This window comes from Myotis lucifugus, unplaced genomic scaffold, assembly GCF_000147115.1.
Source record: "Myotis lucifugus unplaced genomic scaffold, Myoluc2.0 scaffold_158, whole genome shotgun sequence".
Classification (NCBI taxonomy): Eukaryota; Metazoa; Chordata; class Mammalia; order Chiroptera; family Vespertilionidae; genus Myotis; species Myotis lucifugus.
The window spans coordinates 424,027-443,953 of NW_005871206.1; the positions used below are offsets into that span (position 1 = coordinate 424,027).

Below are 19,927 nucleotides of genomic sequence, written 5' to 3' on the forward strand. Positions count from 1 at the left end.
ATGTCCGGTTGGTAATTCGAAAGCCTGTAACCTCAGCCCTACGGCGTATTGTATGAGCTAAGCCAAAAGGCAGTTCTTGAGAAAGGTCCATCGTTTATAAAACTGACACCCTTGGGTTCTGACTACTGTATTTTAAACTGGAAATGTGTGTTGATTAACGTTGGAGCTGGCTCTGGCATTCCAATTAGTAGAAAGTGGACTAGAAAGTTCCAGATGACAGGGCACATTTGTTTTTCTTCCCACCATGACTTTTCAGAAAAAGGTTGATACATGGATTACAAATCCAGACAAGCTCAGGCTCTCAAAAATGCATGCTCATGTTCAGTCATCTAGCTTAGAGACGGTGGAACAAATCCAAGTAACAATTTTATTCTGTCTACAGCACACGTTTTTACATACATTTTAGTGGTTTTGTCAGTGTTACAGTTGGGCAAACTTTAAATGAATCCACAGAAGTTAATATATTAAAAGTAAAATATACACAATAAAACAGCAGGCAATCCGGATGTTGAGATTCATGCAGGTGGGGTGAGGACGGAGGACCTCGCCTATGTAAGAGTCACCAGCAGATATCAGTTCTTCTGTCCCTCCTCCCCATATACTTCACCGAAATCGGAGAATTCTTAACACACACACACAAAATAAACTCTCTTTGAAAGCCGTGTCAGTACAAAAATTCAATACAAGCCTAAATGTATCATCCAACCAACGGTTCCATTGGTCAGACCTGTTACTCGGAGGCAGTCACTGTCGGCACCTGATCTAAAGGCAAGGCTGTCTCATTCATTAAAACACCAAAAGGAGATTAATCAACGAAGCAGCTAATGTGTTAATCTTAATATAAGACACTGAGGGAAAACCAAAGGTAATATTTTAAATACCACTCCACTAAGCCAGGATATAACCCATGGACTACAGATCCATGCTTTCAATACTTTTCTACTTGAAAGGGAAACAAGTGTATGGGGAGATGTAGAAGAAAGGTAGAAATGTGAATTTATGCCTCTAATTCCACAGTTTAAAAATGAGCATCAAACTGATAGCATAGAGCTAGGTGACAATGACGACACTGTCGGGCACCATAGAGGCAACACCACTGTGGACGGTAATCCCTGACGGGAGTTTCAGCAGGTGGCCAACCACCGACACCAGAGCACAGGCTGAGGAGGACCCTGAAGAGAACAGGGCGAAGGCGCAGAGAAAAAGGTGCCTCTTTTGAAAAAGTTAATGGATATCAAAATACTTCTCCATCATTAGTAAACCAAACTAGTCAAGGCTGTGGCCCAAAGCAGCCCGGAACTCGGAGTCAGGGGTTGGCAGAATATGTCTGGAAAACTGCGGTTTTTAAAAATTGGCAATTTCTCAGGCCCCGTGAAACCATCTGAAGAGGCACAATGTTGGTTCGCCTGTGGAATGTGGACGGCTTGCTGCCAGAATGCACATGGGCGGGGACCCGCAGAGATGCGTGTCCGTGGAACTTTTTCTTTCTTTTTTTTTTTTTTAATGTACAAAAAAACGAAGTTACTGTTTAAAAAAGAACCATGTTGTGTCAGGATAAAACATGGTGAAAGTAGTGTAAGTTCTGCCCATGATTCTTTCCGCAGCTGATGGGAAAGTGATAGAAACGAGTTTCTCTTCAAAAGGAAGCTTTGCTGTTGCACTGACTTCGACAACCCGACCTAGTGATTTAGAAAAACCCATGTAGTAAAGTCTGTAAAATCGAAATACAAAATTCTGGTTTGTAAACATCAGTTGGCCAAGTCTATCCAGAGTCCTGCATGACAGTGGAATGGAATGAATAATTAGTTCACTACCTTAACGGATTCGTCCTGGAACATTCCAGAACACAGCATTGATACTTTCACAGTAATTATAGTCAGACTATATAAAGAAAGTCAGTGCAGTTGTCTTCTTCCTCCTCCTGTGCAATAGGCAGCTCTTGCCCCTCTCCCAAGTGCCATCGCTGAAATAATACTGGTGCGGACACCTGGTGCAGACCGGTCATAAATGGCGCACGAAGTCCGTGGGGCTCCGGTAAAGATACTTCCAGATGGCGTAGTAATGCACGGCGGCGGCCGTGGCCACAAACAGGTGCCAGATGGCATGGGCGAACGGGATGATGCCATCGCTCTTGAAGAAGACCACGCCCAGGCAGTAAATCAGGCCCCCGCAGGCGAGCTCATGAAGTCCCTCCGTGTTGTTCTGTGGGCAGAGGAAGCAGAGGGAAAGTGTGGATGTGACGGAGGTGACAGGCTACAGAGGGTCACTGCAGCCCCCGCTCTGCCTCCTGATTCTAGACAATGAAGTATCTCTGCACAGGCAGCGTCCCAGTCTGTAAATCGAGTCTCTCGACATCGACCTGGATCACCCTTTGGGCGACACGTCTTGACCCAACCCAGCAGTCAGGTCAGGGGTCCCCTAGTGCCGAGCAGCACATTCTGCTCACTGGGGGGTGTCTCTGCAGACATGGCAGTTCATTTCATTTATGAAAGTTGTTATTGATTTTTAGAGAGAGAAGAAGGGAGAGGGAGAGAGAGAGAGAGAGAGACAGCAAAACATCGATGTGAAACATTGCCTCCTGCATGCCGCCCCACTGGGGATCGAGCCCACAACCCAGGCATGTGCCCTGACGGAATTGAACCGGCAACCTTTCGGCTTACAGGACGCTGCCAAACCAACTGAGCCACACCAGCTAGGGCATGGCAGTTCATTTTAATATAGAACAATCCTTGGCTTTCATCTTCCCCTTTAAAGCTTTCTTCCTACTAAGGCGCCCATGCCACTCCATTTGTAACCTACGGTCTCGCCCGAGTTTTCACTTCCTGTTGTCCTCAAGCCCTGCTCTACACTGATTGCTTTCCTGAGACTTTCCCTGCCTGTCTGAGTTTACGACTTCCTTATGGCTGACCCAGGAAAGTCATAACTAGAAGTGACCTCAGAGGTCGGGGATCATACAGTACAACACACTGTTTAACCTAGATGTGGCCAGGCCTTCTTGTCTTTGAGCATGGTGCTTCCTAGCTTAGCGGGAGGTAAACAGACATGTATGATTTGGCACAAAAAGGAGAAACTTTAGGCCGCTCTTGGTTTTCAAAGACCAAGGCCCAGCTTCAAGATTAAACTGGGTTGTATGAATGAGAAGAGAACAGAGCCAGGCTTAAGAAGTTGACAAAACAGCTCAATCCCCTGAATTCCCGGGGACCAGGAACAGAAAGGTCTTGGGTCCTGCAGGGTAGGTGGAAACCTCACCACATGGTGGCAAGGCCTTGGAAGGGGGCAGGCATGTGAGTGGTCGAGAGGCCTGGGCGCTGACAGCTGTGGCCTTTAAGCCTTGCAGCAGGTCCTGTGGCCAGTTGAGCAGGGAGCATAGTCAAGTTCTAATGCAGCCGCCTACTTGAACGGGCCCATGGGCTCAGGCCAAAGCAATGGCAGCACCTGATGACCATGCCCTAAGAACCAGGCTTTGCTAAATGTCCTCTCAAAATAAACATTTTATTAGAGGTATCACTTTATATCCCAGTTTATTACTTCCAGAATATCTATAATAATAAAAGCGTAATATGCTAATTAAACCGGACATCCTTCCAAACATCCTTCCAGAAAACCTTCTGGACAAAGGAAGCCGGGGCTGCGAGGGAAGCCTGGGGCCCGGGTGCCTGCCGGCAGCTGGAGGGAAGCCCAGGTTCCGGGTGCCAGGGGGAAGCTGGTCCCGGAAGCTGGGGGAAGGAAGGCTTACTCTTGCATGAATTTCGTGCATCAGGCCTCTAGTTTTACTATAAGCTCCTTATCTTTAATCTGAAAACACATAGAAATAAAGAAAACAGAAAGAGAATAAAAGAAAAACCAATCATGAAGTAGTAAAGTATATGAATCTTGGGAATGTCATGCTATAGAAAACTACAACTTTTTAAATAAAATTAAATTTTGGAGGGTGACATGGGTTAACAAAATGACATAGGTCTCAAGTGTACAATTCTATAATACAGCGTGTACACGTCACGCTTGATTCTAAGTTCTGTGGGGGCAAGTGTGAGGATTATCCTGTTTGATTGTAACATTACCACTTGTAAAAATGCCAATTAAAGATTGAGGCTGATAAAAATACTGGATAAACCTGCTCTGATGATACCCAGGGGGAATTTACTTCTCTGGTGGTTGATGACCTGTCTACATAGACCTTGCTTATTATATTGTTTGGGTGTCCTCAATCGCCCTCTAACTCTAGGACCTTCAAGACAGATTTTCTCATTTCAGTCCTTCACCTCCCTCCCCTCGCCAGTCCCCGTTGCCTTTAGCAACTAAATTATGTGAATTCTTGGCGCTAGGGAATTGTTCAAGCCATCATATACCTCCTATCTCAAAGAGCATATTTTGTTACATTCTCTTAAGACATATTCTCTGGAAAAAAAACAAAACAAAACAAAACATAGCAAACCTGTAACTAATTCCTAAACCATTATCAGGTATTTTTGTGACCAGAACTATGTACAGTAAAACTACATTGCTATAATGTGCCTGGCCCTGGCCAGGTAGGTCAGTTGGTTAGAGCGTTGTTTCAATGCTAAGGTTGTGGGTTCGATCTTGGTCAGGACACATACAAGAAACAACCAATCCTATATAATACAAGGCTAATATGCAAATCGACCGAATGGCAGAAAGACCGGTAGCTATGACGCACACGGATCACCAGGGGCAGATGCTCAATGCAGGAGCTGCCCCCTGGTGGTCAATGCGCTCCCACAGGGGAGCACTGCTCAGCCAGAAGCCCTGAGCTGGGCTCATGGCTGACAAGCACAGCGGCAGTGACGGGAGCCTCTCCCGCCTCCGCAGCAGCGCTAAGGATGTCTGACTGCTCCCTGCGGGCCTAAGCCAGCAGTCAGACATCCCCCGAGGACTCCTGGACTGTGAGAGGGCACAGGACAGGCTGAGGGACTCCCCCAAACCTCCCCACCGAGTGCACAAATGTCATGCACCGGGCCTCTAGTGAATGCATAAATAAGTGGAACAACAAATTGATGTTTCTCTCTCTGTCTCTCCCTCCCCCCTTTTCATTTCCCTCACCCTCTCTTCCTTCCTCTCTCTCTCCCTAAAAATTAAGAAAAAATTGTGCCTGTGAGCTCAGGAGTGAAATTATAGGTACGATTCTGACCATGGCAGGCTGAGAAGAGAGTTCAAACGGAACTCATTGTGATTTCCTCAGTTAACACAGAGGCTAGTGCAGAAATGTAGAGGGTAGGACACTGGGGTGCAGAAGCTAAAGGCACAGTAACCAGCTGGATGGGATTGGAAGGTTGTAGGGATTGGAAGGGTGTGATGACATGTGTTTGTTTCAAGTTGACAGCTACACATAGGTTTCTCAGTGGTAATTTGGTTTGAAAGGAAGTTCAAAATGAACCAAACGACCTCTTAAGGTCCTTCCAATTCTTAAGATTTAAGAAATCAGTAATTTATATTTTCTTCATGTAAGGAACTTCAGAAGGTACCCTCTTCCATATATTTCAGGTGAGACACTAAGTAATTCAAGCAGAAATACCCACCTTCACATAATCTCACACCTGAGTGGGGTGAAGACAAGAGTGGGCGTGAGGGTGGGGTGAACAGAAAGGTTACCCAAAAGAAACAAACACAGAAGGTTACCATAGGGAAACAAACAGACTTAAATGTACAACTTTCCCAACTGATATAGACAGTAGCCAGTACAAGTTCCTGGCACTTTGCAATTTACATATTTTTTTTCGTTTGAGTCTCTAGTTAATGAACATATCATAACGTCACAAAGAAAAGCTGCATATCTTATCTATGGACATGAAAAGAGTCCTAGTGAGTTGAAAGGAAATAAGGTGAAATAACTAAAATTATGAAGCCATTTCTTACCATTGATGTCACCACCAAGGCCGGAGAGAAGCCCATTGTGAGATAGCAAAGGAGCTCAACCAACTTATACCTGCAGGATGGAATGCAGTTCATTTCATGTGTCTATTCCTACAACACTTAAACCATTTCCATATCAGTTTTTTCTTTCAAAAAACCAGTAACCTCAAGTAATCGAATACAATGTATCCCCCCCCCCCCCCCCCCCCCCCCCCGCCGCCGCTCCCGTAGGAGACCAGTAGGCCTCTAACTGAAACTTCCTGACTGAGTAACAATGAACTAGCATTTCCTATAGGACTGACAAGGCCTCAGCCTCCACATGCCCCCTGGAAAATGCCACTGCCACCCATTGCTCTAAGAAACAAATCACGCAGATGGGCAGAGATGCAGCTTGGGCTGGTTTCTACCAGTGGCAGAGGGAGAGTAGCCCTAAGAAACAAAGGGCGTGTATTAGTGTCTCGGCATCTTGCATCTTCACACCAGAATTCCAATGTGTAAGGCTCATCACCACCTCAGGCTCCCGAATGTCTGGAACGTCAGAAATTGTATTGAAACTGCACTTACATAGCTGCCTAATCAAACTAGACCGGAAGCTCCTCAAAGGCAGGGGCCACATTTATTTATGTTTGGGTTGCAGGGCCTAGAACAGTGCCTGGCACCAGGGAAGGTACTCCCTAACACCTGCCAACCCGAATGGCCAAGTGAGACTCGCCTCTCATTTTTAGTGTTTTCTACTCAAAGTCCACCGCGAAGGAACCCTATCAGGGAACTGGGTAAGAGGGATTTGCAGGTATGGTTTACATTAGGAAGTCTGGAATAGGAGAAAAGATAGTTGTCTTACTTTACTTCCTATTTTATTAAGAACATAAATTAGGTGCCCTAGCCGGTTTGGCTCAGTAAATAGATTGTCGGCCTGCAGACTGAAGGGTCCCGGGTTCAATTCCAGCCAAGGGCACATGCCCAGGCTGCAGGCTCAATCCCCCGTAGGGGGCGTGCAAGAGGCAGCCGATCAATGATTCTCTCTCATCATTGATGTTTTATCTCTCTCCTTCTCCCTTCCTCTCTGAAATCAATAAAAACATATTTAAAAATATACAGCATCTCTGGAGACCAAATATACATTTAAAAAAGAATATAAATTAGGGATTTGAGTCCAAGAAGCAAACTGTTGCCTTGGATTTATATATACTGCATAATACCACTCAGAATTGCTAATTCTGGGGGACAATGCATTTACGTGAATTTCAGAGTTGGAGAGAATCTAGCAAAAACTACCATTGTCTTCTGAAAAGGGAAAATAATGCTTTGTGGTAAACAGAAATTATGCTAAACTCTGAGAACCATTCTACCAACCACAATAGATAAAGAATTTAATAAACTGTGTCCAATGACAATGATTCCTTGGTTGTGAGCTTCCCAAACTCAGGCATATGCAATAATGAAAAGAGCCGTGGCCTAGGAACTAGGACCCTGGGGCCCCAGTTGCAGACGAGTCACTAATTAGATGCATGTCCTAAATGTTCTCGTTTTTTAAGCATGAAGCCGGAATAGATGACTTTGAGGTCTTCTCTAGAGTGCAGGTGCTAAATTTCAATCAACTTTCCTTTTTATATTGCTTAACACTTAGGACGATGCCTACGAATAATGAATTAATAACATGTGCCCCATGGTTAGGATATAAAGGGTTTAGATGCCCTTCCAAACCCCTCCTTCTCAGGGAATCTAGGTTCCTATCTAGGTAAGTGCTGTGCTGGGCACTTAATATCTATTATCTTCCATCTTCATAGGAACCTTGAAAAGTAGTTCCTTTTCTCCTGTGATGATTGTAAGTCACAGGGGATAAGGCTGGTCTGCTCATGACCATGTGAAATGAGGTCCAACTGAGTCTCAGTGGCAGTCACCTTGTCCCTCACCTACACCTGGCCACCCTGGCCACTCATTTCTTCCCGCAGCAATCTGCCCACCGATGATGAATGCCAAACATGGTTCTGAAGATTTGTTTAAAACAAGATATTTTCTCTTTATGTATTTCTACTATTTGGAAGTGCAGAGAGAGAGCAAATTGTGGTGGAGATAAAACTTAGGCGGTTACTTTTAAAACAATCAAATGTAAATGATTTTCTCTTACTTTTCATGGTAGAGAAATACATAAATGGTTCCTCCAGCTGCCATGAGCCAGATAAACCAACGCATATGAGATGCCAGGGGTCCAAGTTCACGGAGATTTAACCTAAAAAATGTAAAATGACAACAAAGAACAGAGGTGATAAATGAAGGGAACTCGCAGAACCCATATTGTCCTCCAGTCTTACAGGCGGGAGAGCAAGTTCAGGGATAAGACCAGGAAGGAGAGGCACTCAACAGCCAGGGAGGCATTTGGGGAAGTTGGGTAAAATGAATCACTCAAAGATAAAATTGTCAGCCGACCTTTAAGACTCAGAATTACTTCCAACGTGGTTTAGAAACAGAAGTTACTAAAAGGAGATGTGTGGGTGTCCCAGCACACCTGGGAGGCCCTAATAAGGCAGGCTGCTGTGAATTCTGCTTGCCTTCCAGTTCTGAGATGTATTTGAGAGCAGATTACTTACAAAGCTTAACAGGAGCCCTGAACAAAATCCTGCCCGGGGATCACATAACTGCAGCAGATACCTAACACACAGACCTAGCGTCTCCACTATCACCCTCTCTTCCAAGAGAGAACATGAGAAGAATTTCCCCGACATATATTATAGAAGACATTTATTAGAATTGTACTGTGGGCTCTTGTGAGGCCTGGATGTTAAAATGTCGCAAATACATTTGTACTCATTTCCTATTAAGGATATGAGAGGGGAAAAAAACCAACGTTCTGATTGGCTAGTACTATAAAATTAATAGTTCCAAATGGCAAAAGTATTGCCCACGTATCAAAGATGACATGTGAACAACTGTCTACTGTAAAAATGTGATTCCTCAGCCTACATTTAAAATTGTCATGGACTTACGTTAAATTGATGTGTACTTCACAAAAGCCTTTAAGGCAGTGGTTCTCAACCTTCTGGCCCTTTAAATACAGTTCCTCATGTTGTGACCCAACCATAAAATTATTTTCGTTGCTACTTCATAACTGTAATGTTGCTACTGTTATGAATCATAATGTAAATATCTGATATGCAGGATGGTCTTAGGTGACCATTGTGAAAGGGTAGTTCGACCACCAAAGAGGTCGTGACCCACAGGTTGAGAACCACTGCTTTAAGGGTTCTCTCTCCGATATAATGCAGACCTGTAATTTAGTAACAGGTGCTGGAGAGAGAGAGAGAGCACTTCCTTTTTACTCCAGTAGATAATTAGGTTTCTCTTGCATGATGGATGCTGCATGAGCCAGAGTCTAGAGGCCGGCTGTTTCTAATGACTGCTGTAGTCGATGGCATGATGTGAATTTCTGAGTGTTTAAAACTGGACCACGTCTTGATAGGGAAAACGAATGTTTCTTTAGTTACAGTTTTCAAAGCAGCAAAAGATTCTATCTGACCTCTATACCAAAAGGGCAGGAAGATCAAGGAAATTGATCAGAGTACCAGATATTTTAAATAGCGAATACTTTTGGCTAGTTCTCTTACTCATACATCTAAAGAAATGCATTCCATATACAGTAGTTACTGTGCTGTGAAGTACTGAAGACAACAGTATACATTTCAAAACTGAGCTTGTTTTCCTCATACATATTTATAGCATTTCCACTTAATTAGATGTTGAAGTATTCTGAACAGCAGTAGAGGTATAAAAGAATAGAGAAGGCAAACGAAATGGATTTCAGAAGTGAGGGTGCTACTTAAACCCAAGTTCACAACACTTCTCTTTAATGATCCAATGCCAGACATATATTCTGAACAGCAGCAGCTTTCTCCCCTTAAAATCTGCAATCTGACCCAAGTAGGTCAAGACGGAAAAATAACGCACGTATGTATGTGTGCTGGGGGGAGAAGGGTTGGGTATATGCATGGGGACCGGACATAGGGACAGGAGGAAGGGGAGAAAGGTCTGGGCAATTCTATTATAAAAACACAATTCTTCAAAAATAGAAAGACTGTATCTTACCATGGCGCATAAGACGCAGCAATGAAGAAATAGATAACCATCCTATCGCACATGTGGAAACACTGCTCCACTGTCCTAATGGGAGAGAAAACCAAGTTAGACAGTTCCCAGAAGATATGCAGATATGGGTTATCACTCCAGGCCAGAAGATCCTGATTTAAAAGAGCTAGAAGCTGGGGGTAGAGGATGGAGGGAAAGAGGGGTTTTTATGTTTTTGTTTTTGTTTTTAACTCCTTGGATGACTATGATTCCTAGCCAGGTTCGGCCTTTCTAATTTTGCTTTCTAGATCAGCGATTTTCAACTAGGGTGCTACCAGGATTTTTAAAACGGGCAACACCTGACTATTTAGTCAGGGGCACTGACCTCTTTTCCCTTAGATTGTCAAATAAAAAAATGACAACAGCCAACACAACAATAGCTGTCTGGTGTGAATGAATCAAAACTATACCTACTTTTTGTCCAATTGGCAAAAAATATGTTCTTTGGTGTGCCACAGAATTTCAGTAATTAGTTTATGTGTGCCGTGAGGTGAAAAACAAGGTTGAAAATCGCTGCTCTAGATTGTTATGCACCATCACAGCAGGTAAAGTCAGACCTGAAATTTTATTCAAGATCCTCCACCCACCTCTCTGACCCCTCACTCTCCTCGCATGTAAGATAGAAATAATAGCATCTCTATCGAGTCTGCGTGAGCATTAAATGACGTAATATAGCCCTATGTTTAGCACAGCACATAGTAGGTCCTCAATGAATGATAATTCCCTTCCCTCTTTTACTTAAACTAAGATTACACTTGGATATTTAAAAAAAATCAAGGCAGAGCAGAAATGCCCACGTGGGTGACAATTCTGGCAGTGCTATTTCGCGGTTCAAGAGAATCTGGTTTCTGTTGCACCTTCCCCTCCAGCCCCTGGCAGGGAGGCCCTGCCTACTGACGTATGGCATCTACAACTCTTTATTGATTTAGAAATCTAGACATCAGAGCCAAGTCAGCTGAGGCAACCACAAGCGCCGGGCTTGCCAAGAAGATAATGAAGTGCTCTGGCCTCTGGCTCTGTGACGGTGTGTCCTGAGCAGCCAGCGCAGGTACTGCTGATGCCTCGTGCGAGTGTGTCTACGGCTCCCTTGGGATTCGGTGCTGTGGTTTTATTTTTAAGCCCGGGGAGCCGTCACCTTACAGGCAAGGTAGCAGACTGCCTCCTGCCAGCAATATTGTGAAGGATGGGCACCTTGGGACGAGGAGTCAGAAGCCCTGGGATGATCAGATTCTGCAGGGATTGCTGACTCGAGCAAGTCAGGCCACATCTCTGAGCCTTAGTTTCTCCAGGTGAACATTAGCGGGTTTGGATTAGATGATCCCTCAGGATCCATCCAGCTGTAAAACTCTATGACTTCTATGATTCCACAGGCGAGGAAACCAATAATATATCATCAACCCCAGTCCTGCTCTTAAAGAAAGCATGTCTTTTTAATATTGGATTGTTTGAACAGTTGGAGATATTTTTGGACATTCTGTAAAACAAAAAGATATGTTCTGATATTATTTTAAGTCACTCTAAGTCTGCTCTGAATTCTCCTTTTTTGGAGAAGAAATTTTGCCCGTCGGGTGGTGCAGAATCTATTTCATAAGCAACTAAATGGTGTGCCGCTCCCTTTGTGTCCCCCCAAATCAGTCCTTCGCTCAGAGGGGGAATGCTCCCACGTCCATCTCATTGGGAGGCTCGGGGCCAGAGTATTTCTGAAAAGTGCCTGACAGCTAATAGTTGCAAAACATGGAACGTGTCTGAGCCCAGACATACACAGGACCTAATTCGGAAGCTGAACTCTGCAGGACAGTGGCCCCAAGCTGCCGTGTACCTCCTCACATCTCACAGTCCCAGAGTCTTTTGTAATTTTCAAATCACTTCCACATGCATTATTTCATTCAGCTGTCACGATAACCCGGCGAGGAAGGCATGTCACCCTCACTTTAGTGAAGGAGAGACGGGGGCTCCATGAGATCCACAAGGTGACATCCGCAAGCTAACCTGGCAGGACTGGGGCTCACAGCCAGCCGCTGCCCCCCAGTTCAGTGCACGCGGTCACTGCCCTGCAATGCCTTAGTGTGCTTACGGCATTGGCACATAGGTCTCGGGATTTTCGCTGTTCATCCTGGGGAAGCAGTGCCATTTGTTGGTTTCTGAGCAAAGGCCTGTGCTGCTAGATACATGAGGGTCCTCAAACCTGCCCAATCCGTAGGAAGCTTCCTAAGTAATGGGATAGCATTAAAGTCTGCAAGGCAGGCCCTAGCCAGTTTGGCTCAGTGGATAGAGCGTCGGCCTGTGGACTGAAGGGTCCTGGGTTTGATTCCTGTCAAGGGCACATGCCCAGGTTGCGAGCTCAATCCCCAGTAGTGGGAGTGCAGGAGGCAGTCAATCAGTGATTCTCTGTCATCATTGATGTTTCTCTCTCTCTCTCCCTCTCCCTTCTTCTCTGAAATCAATAAAAATATATTTGTTAAAACAATAATAGTAAAGTCTGCAAGGCAGGAGAATGTCTGCTCGCTTGCTGCATTTGGCCTACACATGCTGTACGGGAGGCTGACCTGAATCAACTATTCTGACCTTCTGAAGTAGCGAGCAATCCACTGTACCTTAGGTGGCTCTTTTTCCATGACACCATGTGGAATACTGTGGAGACGATGAAGAGGGCACAGAGGCCCATGCCATAGATCCATGCTGTTATCTTCTCCCAGCAGTCGTCAGACAGCCGATGGAGGAGGGTGCTGCCCACGATGGCCGGGACAATGAGGAACTGAGGGAAGGGCACAGAAAGTGAATATCCCGGCTCTTACCGAACTGAGACCGTGTTACAAACACGCAGGATTATCAGGGATAACTTTTTTTTTTTAATAAGGGAAAGTTTATTTAGAAGAAATGGGCTCAGGAAATAAGTTACAGAGGCAAAAGAAGGGCCCTTGGAGCTTAGGAGAAGGAGAGAGGCGAGGAAACGCGCCCGGGGGACAGGAGTGGGAGAAAGGCACAGGCAAGCTCCATAGAGAGCCGCTACCCCTCAGAACATACCAGGGTAATTTTAGAAAGGTCGCTTTAGAACAAACACTTGCCTTTCTTGGGTAATCGGAAGGAGAGCTGGATGAAGTAGTCAGTTGTACTGGAAACAGGTATTGCTATTCAGAGCCCAGGAATTGTACACAACTTGACTTCCACTCCCTTCAACTGGTACCTCTCACACCCAACTAATGGGGTGGAAGGGACTAGAGAGAACTGCCCCTGCCTCCCTTCTGGGAGGATGAAAAGGCAGAAAACGCATACTCACTGCATGTGTGTAACAGTTAGCAGCATGTTCATAACAAGTTGGTTTGTAGCGGCCATTGGCTGGGGCCCGGTGGTTCATGAACCTGTAGAAACAGAAAGACATCATGTGAGAGCAGCTCAAAGCATGTGAAAACCAGTGGGTAGCCTGCCAATGGTTGGTTGGTCTATTCTAAACAAAGAGGCGGCTGCTGGAAACACCTAGTCACGGGAACAGGACGGAAGCCACAAAGCAGGTGTAAACTGAGCCCGCAGCAATGATCCTAAAGCAAATGGCCTAGTTGATTCTTTCAGGTCATTCACAAGAAAAACCTACCAACCCAAAGCAAACAGAAACCATATCCACTCCCTTCAACTGGTACCTTTCACACCAAAAAAAAAAAAAAAAAAAGGCACAACCAAATCTTAACCGTTAACAGAAAGCAAACCAAAGGGATTTCTCTAAACTTTACAAAGTCCAGTAATGGCCACTAAATGAAAAGGGACACGATGCATTTGAAAGGTTTCTATTTTTGCTCTCAAAATTTGGAAAGCTTTATACATGTAAATCTTTCAACCCTACATCCCATGATCAGCCGGCCTGTCCCACTAGTTTCTCTCTATGGCATTATCTGTTCCGGCAGCAGATAATAAATGAATGACACCTGGCTGCCTCTGGGCCACCTAAACAAGAGGTACATCTTCACCTGCACCCTTCCTCAATGAAAGGAGTTTGCTTCAAAATCCAAATGCATGACTGGTAGCGGAAACCCTGGCTCTAAAATTCAAATATACACACAAATGTATGTACCTAAGTATCAAAATCTGTGCCACACAGACCCATATCCCATACTTCCCTTGGAGCTAACTTTGTGGCAAGCACCCAGGCAGTGACAAGCATGACCACGGCAGCATTCTTCCATTTCACTGTGTAGATGAGGGTCCCCCAAGCCCCACCCACACCCATGCCAAAGGGGTTCTGGTTTAGTCTGTCTGTCCTCTGGAAAAGGGAGATGTAAACTCAGGAAGATAAAGCAGCTGCCTGAACGAGATGCAGAGAAGCAAATGGAGGTCAAAGAACCCGGCAGCCTTCGGGTCTCGGGCCCCGCTGCGCTCCTGTGCATGAGCCTGCGCAGCATCGGCAGGCTCTGCACAATAAACTATCCTCGTGCTTGAGCTAGTTTGCGGGGAGAGGAGGGTGGACTTGGTTGCTTGCCACTAGGCACTCTGACTAGTCACACCTTATTAATGAACACACTGAAGAATGGTACCTGGCTGAACCAGAGGGCAGAGCCAGGTGGCCAAAAATAGGCTAAAATGCATGGTCAAGCCATTCCAAACAGTGTCTTGTTTATGAACAAAAGACTGGCACTTTCTCCCTGAATTAAGAGGGGCCATTGTCCTTGGAGCAACTAAACGAAAATACAATGGCAGTCCCTAGGGACCCCACAGAGGGAAAATCCACAGGGGAATGAATTTGGGAGCGTGAAGGCCCTCAACGGGTTAGCTACCTAACATGGGTGTACATACATACTCATCGAATGGAATTCACCAGACGGCTTGGAAACCGCGTAAGAGAAACACGCAGTTAGCAGCTTCAGAATGGATCCGAGCTACGCTCACACATAAATAAATCTTCTCTCCCCTGATGATCCTTTAAATAATTTTACTAATTTCCTAAGGGACGGGAGTGTTGCTATCCAGCTCTTATTTGTAAAAAGGAAAATAATGACACTCTCGGGACGAACACTTTCTCAGTGTCCCCAGCATTCAAGGATCTGCCACATCATTTCCCTGAGACATAACAACAGAGCTAGATGCCTCACACCCTGGGAGGAACCGTAAAGGGCAAAGGGCAAGGCCCCAGGATGGATGGCAGAGGCCAGAGTAAAATCGGGAGTGCTCTGTGGAGGGCGCAGTAAGTAGGGTTTGTCCACCCACCAGTAGCCCCACCATAGCTGCAGACTAAAATAGCAATTTATATCTCTGGCAGCCCAATCTAAAAATAGTCAGACCATTACACAGCAACCGGGGTAGACTTTCACATTTTTCTGCTAAAAGCCAAGAAGCTGGGTGGCCATGCTTGTCACAGCTCAGTCCCTGCCCACCTGGGATCACTCCGGTTAAAAATAAACTCAGGAGTTGTGGAAAAAATCCCACCCATGTGACTTCAGGTAGGTGCTGTTACGGACAGAGCCCAAATTGGGCAAGGGGCACAGGTCGGAGAAACTGTGCAAAGAGCAGATCACTGTCTGGGGCGCAGTGGCACAGAGAGCACCATTGTTTAGATGGGAAATGTACAACGCCATTTTTCCACTTCTCCCTGATCTGCCAGGGCACAATCTAGCCTGCTTAAGAAATCACTCCCAAGACCCAAATGATGTAAAATGCCAATCAACTCCCACACACTGAGCAATCAATCCATGTGTCTCTGTCTCTCTCCCTCCCTTCCACGCTCTCTAAAAATATCCCTAAAAATGGGGCCCAGCTGGCATGACTCAGTGGTTGAGTGTCGACCTATGAACCAGGAGGTCACGGTTCGATTCCTGGTCAGGGCACACGCCCGAGTTGTGGGCATGATCCTAAGTGTGGGGCATGCAGGAGGCAGCCAACCAATGATACTCTCTCATCATTGACGTTTATCTCTCCCTCTCCCTTCCTCTCTGAAATCAATAAAAATATATATTTTTAAAAATCAATGGAAAAAAATATCCTCAGGTGAGGATTAACATACTACTATGACTAATATCACTTCAGCCCCCTCCCCACCCCAGCCCCACCAGAGCCCTCATCACATTTAGTAAGATTTTTAAAATGTGTTTGTTATTTCATCTTTCCCCACTATAATGTGAATCCCATAAAGGCCATCTTGTCCACCATTTCACTTCCAATCCCAAGCACAAGGCCCAGTTTATTGCTGGAGCTAAACAAATAGGTGCTGAATGAATGAATAGAAAGACAGACATTGCAGCCGAACTGTTTTAACGGAGCAATATCCCACTGTTACTGGTTTCACTGGGGATGCAGCAGGTTCTGTAAGTAACAGAGAGAAACAGACTGTCTTGGAGCCAAAAGAACTCTGACTCTCGCGTAAAGAAAATTCTTAAAGGCCCAGACCATGGACATTCCAAGGACTCCTTCAACATCACTTGCTGGGGCAACATAAGCTGACCCCTGTGCACAGTCAATGATGAGTTCCCCTTTATGAATGAGCGTATTGCCAGAGGTGGTGAGAGTGGCAGGGGACATGTAACTGAAATATTAAATAAGGGAGAAGGCAGATATAAGGACACTACTCAGGCCTATGATTCAGTGCTCTGAGAACATGTGCAAAAAGGCAACGGGCAATCCTGGAAGACTTCCTGGTGCCTTAGAATAAGATGTTTTGCCTCATACTCCTTTTGCGTGGTCCCAAGGCTGGGGCTGAGGAAAGGAGCATCCTTTCCCTTGCTTTTCGGTTGCAAGGCTGGAGAAATGAGGATGCGCCAAGACACAGTAGGAGCTGCTGTGGGTCCGAGGCCTCTCCACTGTACCCATACATGTTGCAGGGTGCGCAGTGGGACAGACGAGGTGAGCTGGCAGCATGGGTGATCAAAGGGACAAGAAATTGAACCTTTGGATCTGCCCTTTCCCTAGCTGTGTGACTAGGCCAAGTTCCCTTTTATTCTTGAACCTCATCTGTTCTTCTGGTCAATGAGTATAAAATTTGTCTTCCAGGGTTATAGTTGAGGATTCGCTGAGTAATATACAAGGTGAGCAACAGTGGGTTTAGAGTTGTTTGTATGGAAAAAGACATACAGGTTATGATTATTACAAATAGCTTTATTAACTCAAAAAAATGTCACTCACAACTGTACTATAAGCCTACTTTTGCCCACCCCCTGTACAAATACCCAGCCACTACCTGGCAAAGGTTGGCACTCGCTGTTAACAGTTATTCTAACCCAGGGGTGGGCAAACTTTTTGACTCGAGGGCCACAATGGGTTCTTAAACTGGACCGGAGGGCCGGAACAAAAGCATGGATGGAGTGTTTGTGTGAACTAATATAAATTCAAAGTAAACATCATTACATAAAAGGGTACGGCCTTTTTTTTTTTTTAGTTTTATTCATTTCAAACGGGCCGGATCCCGCCCTCGGGCCGTAGTTTGCCCACGGCTGTTTATTTAACTTTTTTAAAAATTCTTTAAAAGGAAAAGAAAAATTGGGGGGGGGGGGGGGGGGGCGGGGCAGGGAGGAGAATGTAGGGGGTGTGGGAAAGAACTCAAATGTACAAGTGATAAGGCAAAAGAGATACAATATGCCATGTCCCAGTGGAATCTTTCATGTCGTCACCTTTCCTATCATAAGCCACGCGTGCATAAAGCCCCCACTTCGGACGGTGGGCCAAGCGTCCTCCCAGCCCTCCTCCACAGAAATGGCAGAACGCTGGAAGGTGATCCGAAGCGACAATGACCGCCAAGTTTCCCTTATGAACAAACCAGCAGGGTGTTCAGGTTTTCTGGTAATGTAGGCAGAGTCACAAGTCGTGGCTTAAATGAAATGTGTTTACTGAGATCAAATGCTCTCCAACGGAGTCCTGATAAATCTATCAGGAGGAGCACATGCGTTCAAAGACAGGGTGCCCTCCCCTCTTGTTCCTTTGTAATTTATCTACCGTAACTACCCTGAATGCTCAAAAGCTATATAAATGAACGTGGCTTTAAATGTTAAGAGAACAGTACTCTTAACATTTCAATGTGTGACCACAAAAGCCAGGACTTTTTGTTGTTGTTATATTACTTTTTACTTTCAAGCTTTATTTCTAAGTTCAAATTGACCCTGAGAAATATCTTTCCAATCTAGTCTATAGTACAAAAACAAGAAATTATGGGACCACTGAGTGTTCAAAGAAAATCAGGGTAGCCCTGGTTGGATAGCTCAGTTGGTTAGAGTGTCGGCCTAACACACCAAGGTTGTAGGTTCGATCCCCAGTCAGGGCACATGCAAGAATCAACCAAGGAATGCATAAATAAGTGAAACAAATCAATGTTTCTCTCTCTCTAACAATCAATAAATTTTAAAAAAAAGAAGAAAATTAGGGCATATCTAGATGTCATCAAGAAAATAACTGTTAAATAGTCATTGATATTGTGCAGCCACTGGGAACACGACAAAGTCTGGGCCACATCAACAGAAAATGATTGTACTTTTCATTTTTAAATGAAAAAAGCAGACCACACAACCACATTACATCTACGACAGATTAGAGTCCAGCAAAAAGAAAATAATTCATTCAGGTGAGATAGATGAATCCTAAATGAAGTGGATTTTTTTTCATGTCTCAACACTGTTTTAATGTTTGTGCAACCAAGATTAAAACAAGCTCTTTTCTTTCTTTCTAGAGTAGAATTCAAAGGGTAGGAAACTCTTTATCAAATAAGGAAGGGGGATTTCACAGAATATTGCCCCTGTTCTCTGCAAACAGGAAGAGCGCAGACATGCAGAAGTAAGACCAAATCAAACAAACCCCATGCACAGGGCTTCGACAATCATGCCCGAACCCAGGTTACAGTCTCCGTGAAAAAGCCCCTCTGCCTTCATTCCTGACATCAGGGTCTAAAGCCGGAACATCATGGTTCCTTTTCGCCTTTAGAAGCACCGATATGATGTTCCCACTGGGGGAACAGTGCCAGGCATTCAACACCCTGAGGGACATTCAGAAGTGAACCCAAGTCTTCAAACTGATTGTCCTTCCGATAGCACAGTCCACCACAGCGCTTCCTTCCCATGTTTTGGCTTCCATAGCCGGGACTGGGGGAGGAATGAAATCAGCATGATGGGTGAGTGGGCATGGAGGGGTTAGAAAATCGGAAATAAAACAAATGCACTTAAAATGTTTAAAAGAAAAGGTTCGTGCCTAAAGCCTCCACAATAACCTCCTTGGAAGATTCCAGGCCTTCCTTTCCTTCTTGCAAATCCCCCCTGTCACTGCACTCTAAGCTAGCTTGCTGGCTGGTGGAGGGCTGGGAATGGGAACAGCGGCCTGATTCAGACAAAGAGATGGAGAATTACCACAAACACAGGGGAGGTGAACTTTCACCCACTTAAACGCCGAAGAATAAAAGAGAAAAAAAAAAAAAAAAAGCCCAGAGCTTCCTCTGGGAACCGCGGGCCAGCCTCCGTCCATGGCTGGGTGGCAGGGACCCAGAGCCCGGATTAAGGCCACGGCGCCTCCCCCGGCTGGCCGGCCGGCCTGCTCCCCAGCTCCCCAGTCGGGGAGCAGCCTGCCATCCTTCCGGTGGCGCGCCTCGGTTCCTCCTCCGCCTCTCCACCGCGGGCGCCCCAACAGCAGACCTTACCACCACCCGGGTGCTAACTTGACCCTTCGCAGCGCCCCGAAGAGCACCGCCCGGGGGGCGGGGGGGCGCTAAATAAGCCTGAGGACCTTCCAGGCCCGGACGGCGCCAGGCAAGCTCAATCGGTGGAGTGTGCCTCAGTTTCCCCGTTGCCAGGGCGTTTGCAAAGCACCGAAAAGGCCCAGCATCCCAGCTTCACGACAGATCTCGCTGCAGGGCGCAGCAGCACCGGGAGCCCCGCAGGCTGTGGGGAAAGGGGTGATGGCCAAAGCCAGAGTCTGTGGGCCCGGGGGCGGCGGCTGCGATTGGGGTTCGGGTCTCAGAGCAAGCAAGTGCCCGGCCTGCTGG

At 45.8% G+C, this 19,927-nt stretch overlaps 1 protein-coding gene across 2 annotated transcripts; it reads right to left on the reverse strand.

The window, feature by feature from the left end:
* Positions 1 to 347: 347 nt before the first annotated feature.
* MMD (monocyte to macrophage differentiation associated) lies at positions 348 to 19,073 on the reverse strand. 2 transcript variants are annotated; one of them, XM_023759594.1, is made up of 8 exons: positions 18,751 to 19,073; positions 13,268 to 13,349; positions 13,056 to 13,118; positions 12,585 to 12,745; positions 9,952 to 10,026; positions 8,000 to 8,101; positions 5,875 to 5,944; positions 348 to 2,202 (listed from the first exon to the last, which is right to left on the reverse strand). In XM_023759594.1, the coding sequence occupies exons 1-8, from the start codon at positions 18,831 to 18,833 to the stop codon at positions 2,002 to 2,004; spliced, it is 837 nt and encodes a 278-aa protein (XP_023615362.1). In that variant the 5' UTR covers positions 18,834 to 19,073; the 3' UTR covers positions 348 to 2,001. The 2 variants fall into 2 exon arrangements, with proteins under 2 accessions (XP_023615362.1, XP_006095643.2); XM_006095581.3 differs by lacking the exon at positions 13,056 to 13,118 and having other exon boundaries at positions 18,751 to 19,067.
* Between the last annotated feature and the right edge of the window lie 854 nt (positions 19,074 to 19,927).